Source organism: Rhincodon typus, chromosome 10, assembly GCF_021869965.1.
Source record: "Rhincodon typus isolate 14 chromosome 10, sRhiTyp1.1, whole genome shotgun sequence".
Taxonomy (NCBI): Eukaryota; Metazoa; Chordata; class Chondrichthyes; order Orectolobiformes; family Rhincodontidae; genus Rhincodon; species Rhincodon typus.
The window spans coordinates 65,995,669-66,011,294 of NC_063341.1; the positions used below are offsets into that span (position 1 = coordinate 65,995,669).

Consider the following 15,626-nt stretch of genomic DNA (forward strand, 5'->3'; position numbering starts at 1 on the left):
TAGACTGTAATTTCAATGGCTTCCACAGTAGTAGCAGTCCTCAACCAAATGACTTCTGCAAAATTGATAGGTGTAGAAAATAGTTTTAGCACAGGTCTTCCGTGATTAAATAGTGATTAATACAAAACGAAAGGAAAACTTGAGCCTTTGTCAGATAGTTTTCTTCTATCATTTTAGTTTTGATTGGCCACCTTTGCTTTCAAGGGGTTAACGTTCATGAATCTTAAAGTAACAATCTGACTGTTTATCAAGAAGGGTTTATTTTAGAAAGATAACTAGTGAGAGACACACATCATGTCAAAAGATTATTGCTCTAAATGACATACTCAAGACTCTTGTTAGTGAAGCATTTTAGTTTAACATCACAGTAAAAGATAAAGGCCAAGATATATTTCAAGACAAGTTCTCATTCAATAGTTCAATTTAAAATGGACATTAAAAATGTTTCAATTCAGTCAGTAATTCTAAAACTAAAAGTACAATAAAAATAAAAATCCCACCTTCCTTGTAACAAGACAGGCTTTAGCCTCCAAGGCTAGTTTATTGTCGCCAGTTGCTTTAATTTCACCAGGAGGGGCAGCTTCCACATCTGAAATATTGAGAAATATTTCTGCTATTAGCGATACTAAAATAATAAAATTACAATGGCCCAGGTGGTTTAGTCAGCAATTATGAACTTGCTAACGAATCAAAAAGAACACTGACCATAAAGATCTAGTCATCTATATTGTGTGAACTCCCCTTTGGGCTGCACTAACAATGAGTCACCAAGTGAGATGATAAGTTAACAAGCAGCAGCAGTGCTATCAACAAGCAAGCAGCCAATCACACTTAAGCATTCACACAAAGGAATCGAAAAACACTTAACATCCTAAATTTAAAAGTGGATATAGAAAACATAAATGATGGCTGAATTAACATGAAAACGTAAATAAAATGAAGATAGAATTTTTTTTATAAAAGTGACATTTTACAAAGAAGAAATGTGATATTCCCTAAGCATAAAATTAGCTTCTCAGGGCCACTGTGTGCATCAACAGTAAATATGAAGTTCACATAGTTTTTAAACTCTAACCTCACTCTGCAATTTTCAAGATGAACTGCATAAAAATGTGAGCGGGGGAGGGGCCATAAAGATATTTAAAACCATTGCAGCTGGAGAAATTCAGATGTGGTAGCAGCTATGGAGAGCAGAGTTAATGCTGCGATTCAAAATGTTAACTCTGCTTTCACTCCATGGATTTTGCTGGACTTGAGTTTCTCCAGTAATTTCTGTTTTCGTTTCAAATTTCCACCCATCAACGGTTCTTTTGTTTTATAAAAAAAAGTTAGCTTAATTCATTTAATGACTTAGAAGTAAGGTAAGGTGTTGTTTGATAAAGAAGACAAGTAGAATTATAGATAGTAGGAACTGCAGATGCTGGAGAATCCGAGACAACAAGGTGCAGGGCTGGATGAACACAGCAGGCCAAGCAGCATCACAGGAGCAGAAAGGCTGACATTTCGGGCCTAGACCCTTCATCAGAAAAAGGGGGAGGGGAAGGGGGTTCTGAAATAAAGAGGGAGAGAGTGGGAGGCGGATAGAAGATGGATAGAGGAGAGGATAGGTGGAGAGGAAACAACCAGGTCGAAGAGGCGGGGATGGGGCCAGTAAAGGTGAGTGTAGGTGGGGAGTTAGGGAGGGGATAGGTCAGTCCAGGGAGGACGGACAGGTCAAGGGGGAGGGGAGATTTTGAAGCTTGTGAAATCCACATTGATACCATTGGGCTGCAGGGTTCCCAAGCGGAATATGAGGTGCTGTTCCTGCAACCTTCGGGTGGCATCGTTGCGGCACTGCAGGAGGCCCAGGATGGACATGTCGTCTGAGAAATGGGAGGGGGTGTTGAAATGGTTCGCGACTGGGAGGTGCAATAGAATTATAGATCAACACTGGCCGGTGCTTTTCTTTCTGATCCAACAGGAAGTTCCAACCACAATTTCTCACAATTGGTCAAGAGTTTCTAGGATATGAAATAACTTAAGTTGATTTAAATATTCTTTTCACATTGCTATACTTCACCATGCAAAAATATTCCATTCAAAAATAAACTGATTCTGTTCCATTCAGTGATACAATGATAGTTTTCACATATGCCAACTGCTTTTTAAAAAGGGAGATTGAAATCCAGTGTAAATTTGAAATTTTGTTAAGATTTCAAATGCACTTCTAAATCCCAATTCCTGGCTTATATTTTTATTATATAAATTCATGCGCATCTATGCTGGCGAGAAGGATAAGTTGGTCAGCCATGTATTCTGTTAAGATTGTTTGCTGATCAATCTGCCATATTTAGCTTTAGAACGTAACAGATTATATATTTGAACTTCCGCATTAAATGAAAAATTATAAAAATGAAACACCAAACTTACTTTGTTGTCGCATAATTGGCATTTGGTCACTGGATGTTTCAAGAGGTGGCTTGGTTTGATTAATTGCTAATTTATTATGTTCCTCTTCTGGTGACTTTGGTCCCTGGAAAAGAACACTTGGTAAACTATTTTCTTTAAAATTTATGCTGGTTTAAAATGCATTTAAGAAAATAAATACAGTATGAACAGATTTTACTTTACCTTGACATGAGCGGACAGATGAGGAGGACTCACTGACGGACATTTAAATTTCAACAAAGGAGGTGAATGCAATGGGGACACAACTGCAGGAAGTCCTTAAAAAACAAGAAATCAAATGTTAATTCAGACATGACTAACTTTGAAATTTCAATTAAAGGGTTAAAATTGAAATTAGAATTAGAATTCTTGACTAGAATTGTTTCAAAAGCTTAAAGAAAATAATATCAAGTCAGCAGACAGTTTTCTAAATGAAGAAGGATCCTGACGCAAAACATCAACTTTCCTGCTCCTCTGATGCTACCTGGCTTGCTGCGTTTCTCCAGCTCCACACTGTGTTGTCTCTGACTCCAGCATCTGTAGTTCATGCTATCTCTTTCGAAATGGCTAATTACTTTTCCTCCCTTCATTTGCAGCAGTAAGTGTCTTTCCAAGGCAAGACTGGTAAAGGCACCATTTTGCTCTTATTACAGCTCATTATACTTACAAGTTGGAAAAACTTCCATCTGCAACTGTGGTTAAAGATGGGATGTTTCCTTATCAAAAAAAAAACTCATTCTGGCCATACAGTGGGTGGACCTGTGTCAGTTCAAGATGGCTCTCACCACTATTTTCAGGACAGTTAAAAATAGGCAACGAACTCTGACATCCCATGAAAGAATAACAAAACCTGCCTAATTATTAGATAACACGGTTTAGAGCTGGATGAACATAGCAGGCCAAGCAGCATCAGAGGAGCAGGAAAGCTGACGTTTCGGGTCTAGACCCTTCTTCAGAAATGGGGGAGAAGGGGATTCTGAAATAAATAGGGAGAGAGGGGGAGGCGGATAGAAGATGGATAAAGGAGAAGATAGGGGCAGGTGTAGCACTTCCTGCAACTGCAGGAAGTGCTACACCTGCCCCTACACCTCCCCCCTCACCCCCATCCCAGGCCCTAAGAAGACTTTCCACATCAAACAGATGTTCACCTGCACATCTGCTAATGTGGTATACTGTATCCGCTGCTCCCGATGTAGAGGCGGCCACATCGGGGAAACCAAGCGGAGGCTTGGGGACCGCTTTGTGGAACACCTACGCTCGGTTCGCAACAAACAACTGCACCTCCCAGTCGCGAACCATTTCAACTCCCCGTCCCACTCCTCAGACGACATGTCCATCCTGGGCCTTCTGCAGTGCCACAACAATGCCATCCGAAGGTTGCAGGAACAGCACCTCATATTTCGCTTGGGAACCCTGCAGCCCAATGGTATCAATGTGGACTTCACAAGCTTCAAAATCTCCCCTCCCCCGAGCGCACCCCAAAACCAGCCCAGCTTGTCCCTGCCTCCCTAACCTGTCCTTCCTCCCACTTATCCCCTCATCCTACCTCAAGCCCCACCCCCATCTCCTACCTACTAGCCTCATCCCGCCCCCTTGACCTGTCCATCCTCCCTGGACTGACCTATCCCACCCTACCTCCCCACCTGCATTCACCTTTACTGGCTCCACCCGTCTCTTTGACCTGTCTGTCTCCTCTCCACCTATCTTCTCCTTTATCCACCTTCTATCCGCCTCCCCCTCTCTCCCTATTTATTTCAGATTTGCTCTTAATTTTCTCTTAAAACATGTTTCCAGCATTGCTGAAATCCCAAGAACAAATTTATAAAATTTGTAAGCCTTCTTTGTTTCATAGAAGCTATGAATGTTGCCACAATTGATTACACAATGATCATTTACAGCATGACTCTCAAAAAAAGCATAGAGGTACACAGAGATAGTAGGAACTGCCTTTGCTGGAGTCCGAGACAACAAGGTGTAGCGCTGGATGAACACAGCAGGCCAGGCAGCAACAGAGGAGCCGGAAAGCTGACACCCGGGTCCAGACCCAGGGTGTCGGCTTTCCTGCTCCTCTGATGCTGCCAGGCCTGCTGTGTTCATCCAGTGCTACACCTTGATGTCACAGAGGTACACAGGGTGGATATGAAGTATGAGGAGGAACTTTGAAAGGATTAAAAGAGGCTGAAGCTTCTAAGTTGGAAAAGAGGAGCTTAAATGGGGACAAAAATAACATTTTAAACAATAAATGCATACTGAAAGCATTGCTTTGAGAAAATTCTGGGCCAATGTTAAGTTCATGGCAGAAGCTATTAATGTGATAAAGGAAAGTACAGTGATGCATGTCAAGGAAGAACAGCAATGCACCACAAGCTGCAAATTGTAACAATTTGATATGGCACAATCTTGTTAAAAAAAACACAGCATGATATCAACCTCCCATTATTGCCAAGAATTGGATTTGCATTATGAAAAATAAACAGGAAGTTAGGACTGCAGTTTAATTTTAAGACCTTGTTAACAGGACAGTTCAGGTAATGGCCTTCTACATGTCACAAAGAATGTAATCAGGGTGCAAATTCAACAGGGAGAATTACGAAAGGAAACAAATCCTCTAGGAAAACGAGGAAGTGGTGTCATTTATAGCACAGAAAGAGGCTATTAGGCCCACTGACACCATGCTGGAAATACATTTAAATAATAGAGCAGAAAGGGAACAAGAATGCTCAGCTGATAGACCACTAGTCCCAACTTTCACTGAAGTCCCACATGTCCTGCTAAGTTCGCAGTAGATGATTGCAGAAGATCAAGCAGGCAGCTCACCACCAACTTCTCCTGTGAAATCAGTGATGGATGATAAATGCTGGCCTATCCAACAATATCTATATCCAACAAACAAACATCTAATTCCTGTGTGATGCTTCTGTCATTAGAAATGTTACATCAATGTCAGGCCATCAATACACACTTGCGTAAATTTGCAGCACAAAATTAATTTATGTTGTAGAATGATGGAAAAAAAACCAAACTCTCAATGCCCTCCCCCATTTCTGAAGGAGGGTCTAGGCCCTAAACATCAGCCTTCCTGCTCCTCTGATGCTGCTTGGCCTGCTGTGTTCATCCAGCTCTACACCTTGTTATCTCAATGCTCACCACAAGTTCTTCCAAAAAATTTTAGTCTTTGTTTCAAACAGCAAAATGCTGGCAAGTTTCCTATACTGCAAGAGGACATACTTCAAAAGTAATTAATTGACTGTAAATTGCTTTGGAGGTATCCTGGGTTATGGAAGGTGCAATGTAAATTTATTGGGCTGCATCTACAGCTTCTTTGGCGAAGCCTGAGCTGCATGGAGTTTGAAGTTTGATGCTGTAAGGCCTAAGGAAGCTCACGCAATATCTTATAAAACTCACCCAACCCTGCCCTTCTCCGAACACCACCACAACTGAATACCACCCTATCTATAATGCACCCTCTTTGAACAACTCACTGGATATCCAGCACAAGACTTGCATCTCTTGTGCCCCCACCATCTTTGATAGGCTGCTGTGCACCTGGACAAGCATTGGCAAAGTTATCCCTCACAGGCAACATAATGGCACAGTTACAAAGCCATACTGCCCACGGCACAGAGCTGATACTCCCTTACACATACAACCCCATTTTTGCACACCAGTCCCTTTTTAACCACATTATATACTTTATTGCTTCCTAGCAATGTTCTTCCTAAACACTACCTAAGTCAGCACTACCTTGACCCCCTTAACTGCTGTCAGCCCACATCTTGTCATTGCTTGTTGTATTCGATATTCCCCAACTGGCCAATCAGATAAATACAGGCACAAACATAAGCTTTTAATAACAGAATGCTAAAGGGAACATCACCTGTACAATGCAAATTAAATTTAAGAATCACGACTACAAATTCAGCAGTCAATGATTGAACACTGAACTCTTTGGAAGCAGGTGACAGACGTCCTGTCTGGCTTGTAACACTCATTGCAGCTTAGGTAGGTCACAAATGACATCAGTTTCCTCCAGCCCAACGTCCTCCTCAGATGACTGTTTCCATTCCTCAGCATCTAGCACATCACCTCGTTGTCTGCCCAATTGCGCAGTACATAGCATGCCAGGAACAATGTGGCACTCTGTTCAGACTATACTGGAGGGCCTTCCCAGACCAGTCCAAGCTGTGGAAACACATCTTCAGCAGCCCTTCAGATGCTACTCCACCACAGCCCTGGTTGACGAATGGACATCATTAAATCTGTGCTTTGTATGTCTGGGGATTGCACAATTGTGTCATGAGCTACGGTAATAGTTGGTAACCCTGGTCTCCCAGCAACCAGCCATGTAAGGCCCTCAGATCCTCAAACGCTCTTGGTATGTGAGAAAAGTCCAGGATGAATGAGTCATGACAGATAGAGTAGTGGGCACACACCTCCAGGAAGTAGCAACAGTTATCACAGATCACCCGAATACTTTGATCAAATGGAACCCCTTCCTGCTGACGAATTCCACAATATTATGATATTGCATTCTCAATGCCATGTGTACAGTCAAAGTCATCCTACATCTGGGGGAACTCAGCTTTATTTCTGAATCCAATTGCCTGCTGCAGCATCGATCTCATCTTGACAGGTTGAAATGAATCAATTCGATCTCACACAAACAACACTGATCCCTGTCCTGATACATCTGTGGGTGCAAAGCCGAGAGATCCCGGCAGATCACCCATCGCACCCTAGAAAGAGCCAGTTGTGTCAAGGTTTAGTTTTAAAGTCATAACCACAACCATTAGGAGAGGATGGCCACCCACTCCTGCAGCCTTCAGGTCCCACTCCAGCAGATATCCTGGGACATGTGAAGCCTATAATGGTACTGCACCTCAGTCACTGCCAGGAAACGGAGTCTGGGCTTCCTGTGCACCCCACACGTCCCGAGGGACCCTGCAGCTGTGATTTCACCTCATCCTCTGTTGGGACCTGCTGCTGGTCCTGGGCTTGGCATTAGTCCTGTTCCTCTTGTGCTCATTTTTTTAAAAAAAAAAAAAAAAAAATGTGCAACCACAGGAACCAACATACCACCAGCAGCAGGTTCTATCACTCTAGGTGGAAAGAACCCAAATTTGACACAGGAGTGATAGAATTTCTTAAATCTCAGGAGCAGTCATTGCTGTCAAACCCTGCAGATGAGCACAGTTTACTACACTGATAATAGGGAACACATCTGTATTGGACATCAATATTCCACCTCAGCACATGCAAGCTAACGGTGCTATACTAACATTATGTCACTGAACAGGTCACATCATTCAGCACACAGATAGGGGAGGACTCGTACTTGTATAGTTCTTAGCACCACTGGAAGCTGCAGTAATACTGGTTTGCCTTCAATACTCTCATTGCCGAATATCATGTTGTGCCCACGTTCAATTTGGAAACTCCATTGGCATGCATGCCTATTTGAAACAGCATTTGCTCTCAAAGCATCCTCAAACGGAATGCATATGAATGAGCACTGCAATTCCAATATAGCTGTTTGTTGCAAATGGCAGCTTCCTGTTTTGGTTGCTACTGGGGTCTGGAAAATATGGATCCCACACTTAGGCCACTAAGCTGACACTAACCTACCCAAGGTGCTGTCCAGCCATTTCCTAGGAGCACTTTGTTTCTAGAGAACGGAAACCAAGAGTTGGCAATACTGATCAGAATCAGTCAGTAACGGACCCTCCCAAAATTTCCATGTCCCCTCCACGTCAGGGCTGAAGGCGGGTCCAGGCCCAAAATGTCGACTGACCTGCTGTCTTCCTCCAGTTCCACACTCTAGTGACTCGGAATCCAGCATCTGCACTTCTTGCTATCTCCTAGTAACGACAGCCTTTGGCTCTGGTTGAAATGCCAATAAGCTAACAGACACAAGGCAATACAAGGCAAGGCATAGGTAGGGGCAAAATGAGCAGGCACTAAGAGAGCAAAGAAGCAGCTCTGAAATGCAGCTTGGTCCATTCTGAAAGCTGGATTCTGTTCATCTGTGCGAAGTGTCCTTGCAGCACCACGCTATGCATGCCTGTGCCTTGACAGAAGCCTGCCGTTGTATCAAGGAGATGCCATGATGGGCTGGCAGGTGGTGGATACCACTTGACAAGGAGCACTTGCGACTGGTGGCCATGAGTAGCTGCTGCCTAATGTGCAAGATGGAGGTTGTTTGGAGCCAGTGATGAGCTGATTCTGCCAGGTGCATGCTCTTATTTCCTTGTTGTGCTTCCAGCTATTGAGCTTGTTTGGCGACTTTGCTAAGATGAGAGAGTGTGAATATTAATAAGACAGCTTGGTGTTGACAAGGTGTTTACCAAGCAGCAATTCCCATCAAGTGGCTTCTCACCACTGCCTGGTGAGAATCTTGTTGCGGAACTTGTGAAAAGCTCAAAAGATGGAGCAAGATGATCACCAAGTCAAGATGGGCCTCCCCACGCTTGCTAGCCATTTCGGCCATAGATCTTGCTTTAGCCCATAATCGTTCAGACTTCCCTCTACAAGATTCCATACAATGTTTTTACTTCAGCCTACCGAGCAAGAGAGTGGTGAAGTCATCCTTACAATAATGACAAACTTCTTCCACCCAAATTGCAAATGAGGTGAAAGGATTTCTGAAAATAGAACTTCTCTCACCCCCAACCTCATCAGACATTAAACAGGTTTGAAATTCAGCCCAAAGTGCCAAGTAGTTGAGAAACAGTCAAGAAATCAACTAAGATTAAAATTTTAAAAATGCTCAGATCGGTGAAGTCGTGGACAGTACAGACGGTTGTCAAAGGATACAGCAGGATATAGATCAGTTACAGATATGGGTGGGGGAATGGCAAATGGAGTTTAATCCGGGCAAGTGTGGAATGTTGCACTTTGGGAGATCAAATGTTAAAGATAAGCATATAGTTAATAGCAGGACCCTGAATGGCATTGATGTACAGAGAGATCTTGGAGTTCAAGCCCATGACTCCCTATGAGCGACCATGCAGGTAAATAGGGTGGTAAAGAAGGCATATGGCATGCTTGCCTTTATTGGTCAGGGCACTGAGTTCAAGAATCAGGATGTCATGTTTCAACTTTATAAGACTTTGGTTTGGCCACATTTGGAGTCTTGCATTCAGTTTTGGTCGCCATATTACAGGAAGGATGTGGAGGCTTTGGAGAGGGTGAAGAAGAGATTCATCAGGATGCTGCCTGGATTTGAGGGTATGAGCTAGAAAGGAGAGGCTAGAAAAACTAGGGCTGTTTTCTCTGGAGCGGTGAAGGCTGAGGGTAGACTTGATAGAAGTCTATAAAATTATGAGATGGCATAGATGCAGTTGACAATCAGAATTCTGATCCCAGAGTTAAAATTTCTAACACTAATACTAGGTGGCACGCATTTAAGCTGAGGGGGAACAGCTCAAAAAGGAGATGTGAGGGGCAAGTTTTTTTTTACAACGAGTGGTAGATGGCTGCAACACACTGCAAGGGGCAGTGGTGGCAGCAGATATGATAGGGGCATTTAAGGGGCTTTTAGATAAGCACATTAATTTGCAAGGAATAGTGTGATATGGACCAAAAAGACAGGCAGAAGGGGTTAATTTAATTTGGTGTCATGTTCAGCACAACATCGTGGGCCAAAGGGCCTACTCCTGTCCTGTAGTGATCTACATTGCATGTTCTATTTTAACCTTTATTTCAAAAGGAGGAATACCTATCTCCCAAATCTTGGACTTGTCTTTCAAATAGCACTGTGGGTCTAACTGCTCCACAGACTGCGACAGTTTAAAACAAGACAGCTCATTACCAACTTCTCCAAGGCAATCAAGGATGCACAGTAAATCAAATGCCAGTGACACCTACTCACCACAAACAAATGACAAAAGTCAGAAATCACACAACACCAGGTCATAGTCCATCAGGTTTATTTATAATCACAAGCTTTCAAAGCACTGTTCCTTCATCAGGTGAAGTGATGAAGGAGCAGCGTTTCAAGAGCTTGAGATTTTAAATAAACCTGTTGGACTATAACCTGGTGTTGTGCGACTTCTGACTTTGTCCACTCCAGTCCAACACCAGCAACTCCACATGACGACAAACAAATGAAAAAAGATTACACAAAACATTTCGCAGGTGTTAATGCTTCTATGGACAGAAATATCAACTAACTGCAATCATAGCAGGGGCCTGGAGCCCCCCTTAGTGGTAGGTTTGTGAACAAGCCTGCAACACCACCTGCAACACATCCAAGATCGCAAACATTAGAGGACACCAAGAATACCAGTATAATGGGTGACAATATTTCTATTGATAGTCTGTCAAACCAAGACTCCACTGAAATGAAATAAAAACTGAAAAATGTTGGAGAAACCCAGGTCTAGCAGCACCTGTGGAGAGAGAAACAGAATTGATGTTTTGGGCCCAGTATAACTTCTTCAGAATGGAAAGGAGCGAGAAAACTGTTTTTTAACACTTGACAGGGGAGGAGATCTTGTCACTGGTGCTACTAGACTTGCTGGGTTTCTCCAGCACTTTTTGTTTGAAGATTTTTACTATCTACAAAATTTGGCTTTTTCTACCACTAAAATTAATTTGTACTAAATGCAAATAAATTGGGCAACATAATTTGCTCTGATGTTAACAAGGCTGAAGAGCTAATTGGTAAGCACCTTGAATGTGTCTTCTGAAATTGGAATAATTTACAGTTTTTGTTGTAATAAAGTTGCAAATTTAAAAATGCAATAACATTTCTATGCTGCAAAGCACATCAGTACATCCAATTAAATGTTCAAATCATACTCGATTATTGAGAGCTCAAAGTCACTGTAACCAAGTGAAATCATTACCTGGAGGTGAAATAATGATCCGTGCTGGCTCTTTTAATGATACAAGTTGCTGTGACTCAGAATGCTGCATCTTTGCTTGCCGACTACTGAACAAAGCAGGTTGTTTCTGCATCTGCTGAGACTCTGGTACTTTACAACCAGGCAATGACTGCTCTTGGTGAACAGTATTCAATGATGATTGGTGCAAAGAATATTTCATCTTGTAATTTAGGTGGTTGTGCTTTAAAAGAAGGAAGAGGTTAGTTGAAAAGACCAAATACAAAAGTGATCAAATTCTACACCATTGACATGAAAAAGGTAACAGTTACCTTTCTTTCTTCAACAGGAAGAACCTTACTTTTGCTCCATTTCTGCTTTGGTGATTTTTCTGTAGAAATAAATTTGAGAATAACACTGAACATTAAACTCATGAAAGTAAAATCAGTACATCTATACAAGTTAAATTTATGGATGGCAATTTCTACTCTTACAAGGTAATAACAATCTGAAATCCCAATATCCCTTCAGAATGAATGGTTATGTATAATTCAATTTTTTTTTTTAAGAATGCATTTGGTTCAATACTTCAGCCTCCTCCTCATCACATTGACAAGGAAGATACCTCTGTGATCCATGCAGTGTACAGTTGGGGCACTGTAATCAGCGAGGGTGGTTGTTTGAGTGGCACAACATTGTATAACCATGACAGTTTAATTGGTTGAGGCTAACACATCATAATGGTCAACTAGACAAGGAACTGACCAAATGTGGTCACCAAACTGTAACCCAGAATTTGCTTTCAGGAGAGGAGAAACAGGGATAAAAAGGACGACTTTTTTTTTAAAAAAACCTTGCATTTGTTAACCAGGTTTAAATGAATTATTTTCTGGAAGGGCATTGAAAAAGCAAAGGTATCTTGCTCATCTTCTGTTTTCCTTTCACAGCTACCCAAAAGTAGGTTTACAAACAAAATTGCACAATGCATCATTGAATGATGCAACAGAATTCACCATGATGGATTATTGGTCAATTGGGCAAACACGTGGAATGAAACAGCCCGAGTCCAACTTTTTTCGCTACATGGAAATCCAGAAGTTCCTTTATACTTGATTAGTACATTTTCATACTGTCTGCTCCTTATTTAAAGGCACACAATGTTAAAAATAGATAATGTACAGGAAAAGTGACGAAGACATTATAGGCAAAATGTAATATTATGGCATACCAAATCATATTAACAAAATCAAAGTATTGAACACAAAATATAAAAGTTAATTGAGCTATATTTATTATTTAATAAATTATAGATAGTGAGGCATTGTTCTGGGTGTACACATGAAACTGGAGTTCACAAATCACAGCCAGCTTTAATGCCTACCACAAATGATAGTGGATGATCATAGAATCAAAGATACTTGGAATCCCAGCCATCCAAAGAGCAGCCCACCCAGATCCACTTGCCATCTGATCCCTGTAACCCTGCTAATCCACCTTGCCAGCATATCCATAGATTCTATGGGCAATTTAGCACAGCCAATACATCTAATCTGCACATCTTTGGACTGTGGGAAGAAACTGGGCACCTAAAGGAAACCCACGCAGACATGGGAGAATGTGCAAACTCCACAGCAACAGTCGCCCAAGGGTGGATTAGAACCCGGGTCCCTGGCGCTGTGAAGCAGCGATGCTAACCACTGAGCCAACAAGCCACCCTTAGACAGCTGTGTAAACTACTTCAATATACAGCAAATATATTTATTCAATATTATATACTTTCAGGGTATAAGGTATAGGTCCATAATTCAGATAGTCTGTTTCAAAACAATTTTTTTCAGGCAAACTGTAACATCATAGTACAGTGTATACTTTAAAATGACAAATTCTAGTTATCTAATGTTACAATAAACTTTACTTTTGCTGCAAAAAGTAGGGGAAGGAGAGACAGTAGCGTTATAGTAATGTAACTAATAACCCAGATGCCCAAGCTAATGTTGTGGAACAAGGATTCAAATCCCAAAGATGGTGGAGTTTGAATTCAACAAAAAGTCATCAAGTACAAGCTGGTCGAATGGTGAATACATAACCACTGTTGATTATTGTAAAAGCCCATCTGGTTCACTAGTGTCCTTCAGGGAGGGGAATCTGCCTTCTCTGTCTTATGTTTGTCTCCAGACTCTCAGCTTATTTAACAGCCATCTGAAATGGGCTAGGCAGGCCACTCAGATGCAGGGAAATTAGGGATGAGCAACAGGTGCTAACCCAGCCAATGATGCTCACATCTCATGAATGAATAAAAAAAATTACCAAGGGTTAACAGGATAAACCATAAGGTCATCATAAAATGTGTACTGAATCAGCAAGTCATCAGCTGTAACTAGAAGCACCTACAACTACGCATAACACATGTATGCGTCTCAGCAATAGTACTCCGACTGAACAGTCATAAGATTGTAGGTTCAAATCTCATTCCAACAGTTTTATGCTAAGCAACAGTGACTGTGAATGCAGTAGTCAGGGGTGCTGTCTTTTGGATCAGACATTACTGAAGCCACATAAAATTGCACTATTGAGAGAAGATTCAGGTCTTGAACATAGTTCATCCCTTAGGAGACAGATGACTAGTAATTCATTAAATTGCTGTTTATGGAGGCTTGTTACACTTAAAATGGCTGCCATATTTTAAAATTATAAATACACAAGTAACAAGATGTGTCATTTCTGTGAAACACTTTGAAATATCGTGAAAGATGCAATATGCAAATCTATTAATAAGTTAGTGGATAATATTTTTGTTCTTTACTCACTGAATCTAGGCATCACCAGTAAGGCCAGCATTTATTGCTTATCCCTAATTGCCTTTGAACTGTGTGGCTTGTTGTGCCATTTCAGAAGGCAGCAAAGAGTCAACAACACAGTCAGGTAAGAACAACAGATTGCCATCCTTAAAATGTCATTAGCGAACCAGATAGGCTTTTACAACAACTGGCAATAGTTACACGGTTATCATTAGGCCAGATTTTAACTCAGTTTTGACCGAATACAAAATTTCACAAATCTGTCATGGTGGGATTTAAACATGCATCCCAAGAATGATAGCCTGGGGATCTGGGTTACTACTCCAGTGCATTGCCTATATTGTGGAGGTGGTGCCACAGTAGCACACTTTTAAAATAATTGCAGCAAATTCAAAATTTTATGTCCAAATTGATGGATTATTTCTCACCACATACAAGGCAGCTGTACAAGATTATCAATGACATTATCCATTAATCCGGTGGCATGGTTAGACCTGCTACCTCACAGCAACAGGGATCCAGGTTTGATTCCACCCTCAGGCGACTGTCTGTGTGGAGTTTGCTCATTCTCCCAGTGTCTGTGTGGATTTCCTCCAAGTGCTCCAGTTTCCATGCACAGTTCAAAGACATACAGACTAGGTGGATTGGCCATGCTAGATTGCCCCTTAGTATTCAGGGACGTGCAAGTTAGTTGGGCTAGCGATGTTAAATGTGGAGTTATGGGGATAAGGTGGAGGGAGCTGGGTATGGGTAGGATGCTCTTCGGTCCATCAATTCTGCACTGACCCTCTGAATGGCCTTTTTCCGCATCGTAGAAATTCCATGATTCTATTCAAGAGCTACATATAACCTCAGTAAATCCTGACCAAGTAAAGCTTCCAAACATCAATATCCCTCAAAACAATTTATGTATAAACATCAACACACCTCCTAAAATCAAAGTAAAAACACAGTAAGTAACAGAAACGTAATTCAGGGGGTATACATATCACGGTTATACTTCATTTACAGCATAAATACTCTGACATCGTGGTAGATTGTGGTATTTGAGGCATATAAAATTTTTGTCAGTTTTCCCAACAGTGCCAGGTGATAAGGTGCCGGTTAAAACAAAACGTCTGCAGTAGTAAGAAAGACATTCAAACAGGATTGCAAATTTGAAGAGGGAAGAGAATAGGTAATTGTACTGTTCCAATGTTTTTAGAAGATATCATTCCTGGATAGCAACAGGTTTTTGGTTGACTGCTGCACTACTTTCTGTTTGAAAAATAAACTATGACCAAAACAACATACACAAGACAAGTTAAACAGATTAAAACTGAAATAAAACTGGAAAAACACTTGCCACTACCATTCTGGAAATCAACAGCAAGGAGTTTAATATGGCTAAGAGTTTGATGTTAAGTCATTGTCCAATTTGATCATCCTTGTGCATGGCATCAATTCTTTTCCTAAAAGCAGCTAAAAGAAAAAAAATGTAGAAATGAACAATCTAACTGCTACAACAAGGTGCAGAGCTGGATGAACACAGCAGGGCAAGCAGCATCATAGGAGCAGGAAGGCTGACATTTCGGGC

The 15,626-nt window shown here is 41.5% G+C and overlaps 1 protein-coding gene across 2 annotated transcripts in view; it reads right to left on the minus strand.

The window, feature by feature from the left end:
• LOC109915168 (bromodomain-containing protein 3-like) overlaps positions 1 to 15,626 on the minus strand; it is an 80,542-nt gene that overhangs the window by 16,875 nt on the left and 48,041 nt on the right. For both annotated transcript variants that reach the window (XM_048602118.1, XM_048602119.1), the window contains exons 12-16: positions 11,585 to 11,643; positions 11,277 to 11,496; positions 2,611 to 2,705; positions 2,410 to 2,512; positions 501 to 589 (exon numbers count right to left, since the gene is read on the minus strand). In XM_048602118.1, the coding sequence (XP_048458075.1) occupies positions 501 to 589; positions 2,410 to 2,512; positions 2,611 to 2,705; positions 11,277 to 11,496; positions 11,585 to 11,643 (566 nt within the window). The remainder of the gene's footprint in view (positions 1 to 500; positions 590 to 2,409; positions 2,513 to 2,610; positions 2,706 to 11,276; positions 11,497 to 11,584; positions 11,644 to 15,626) is intronic.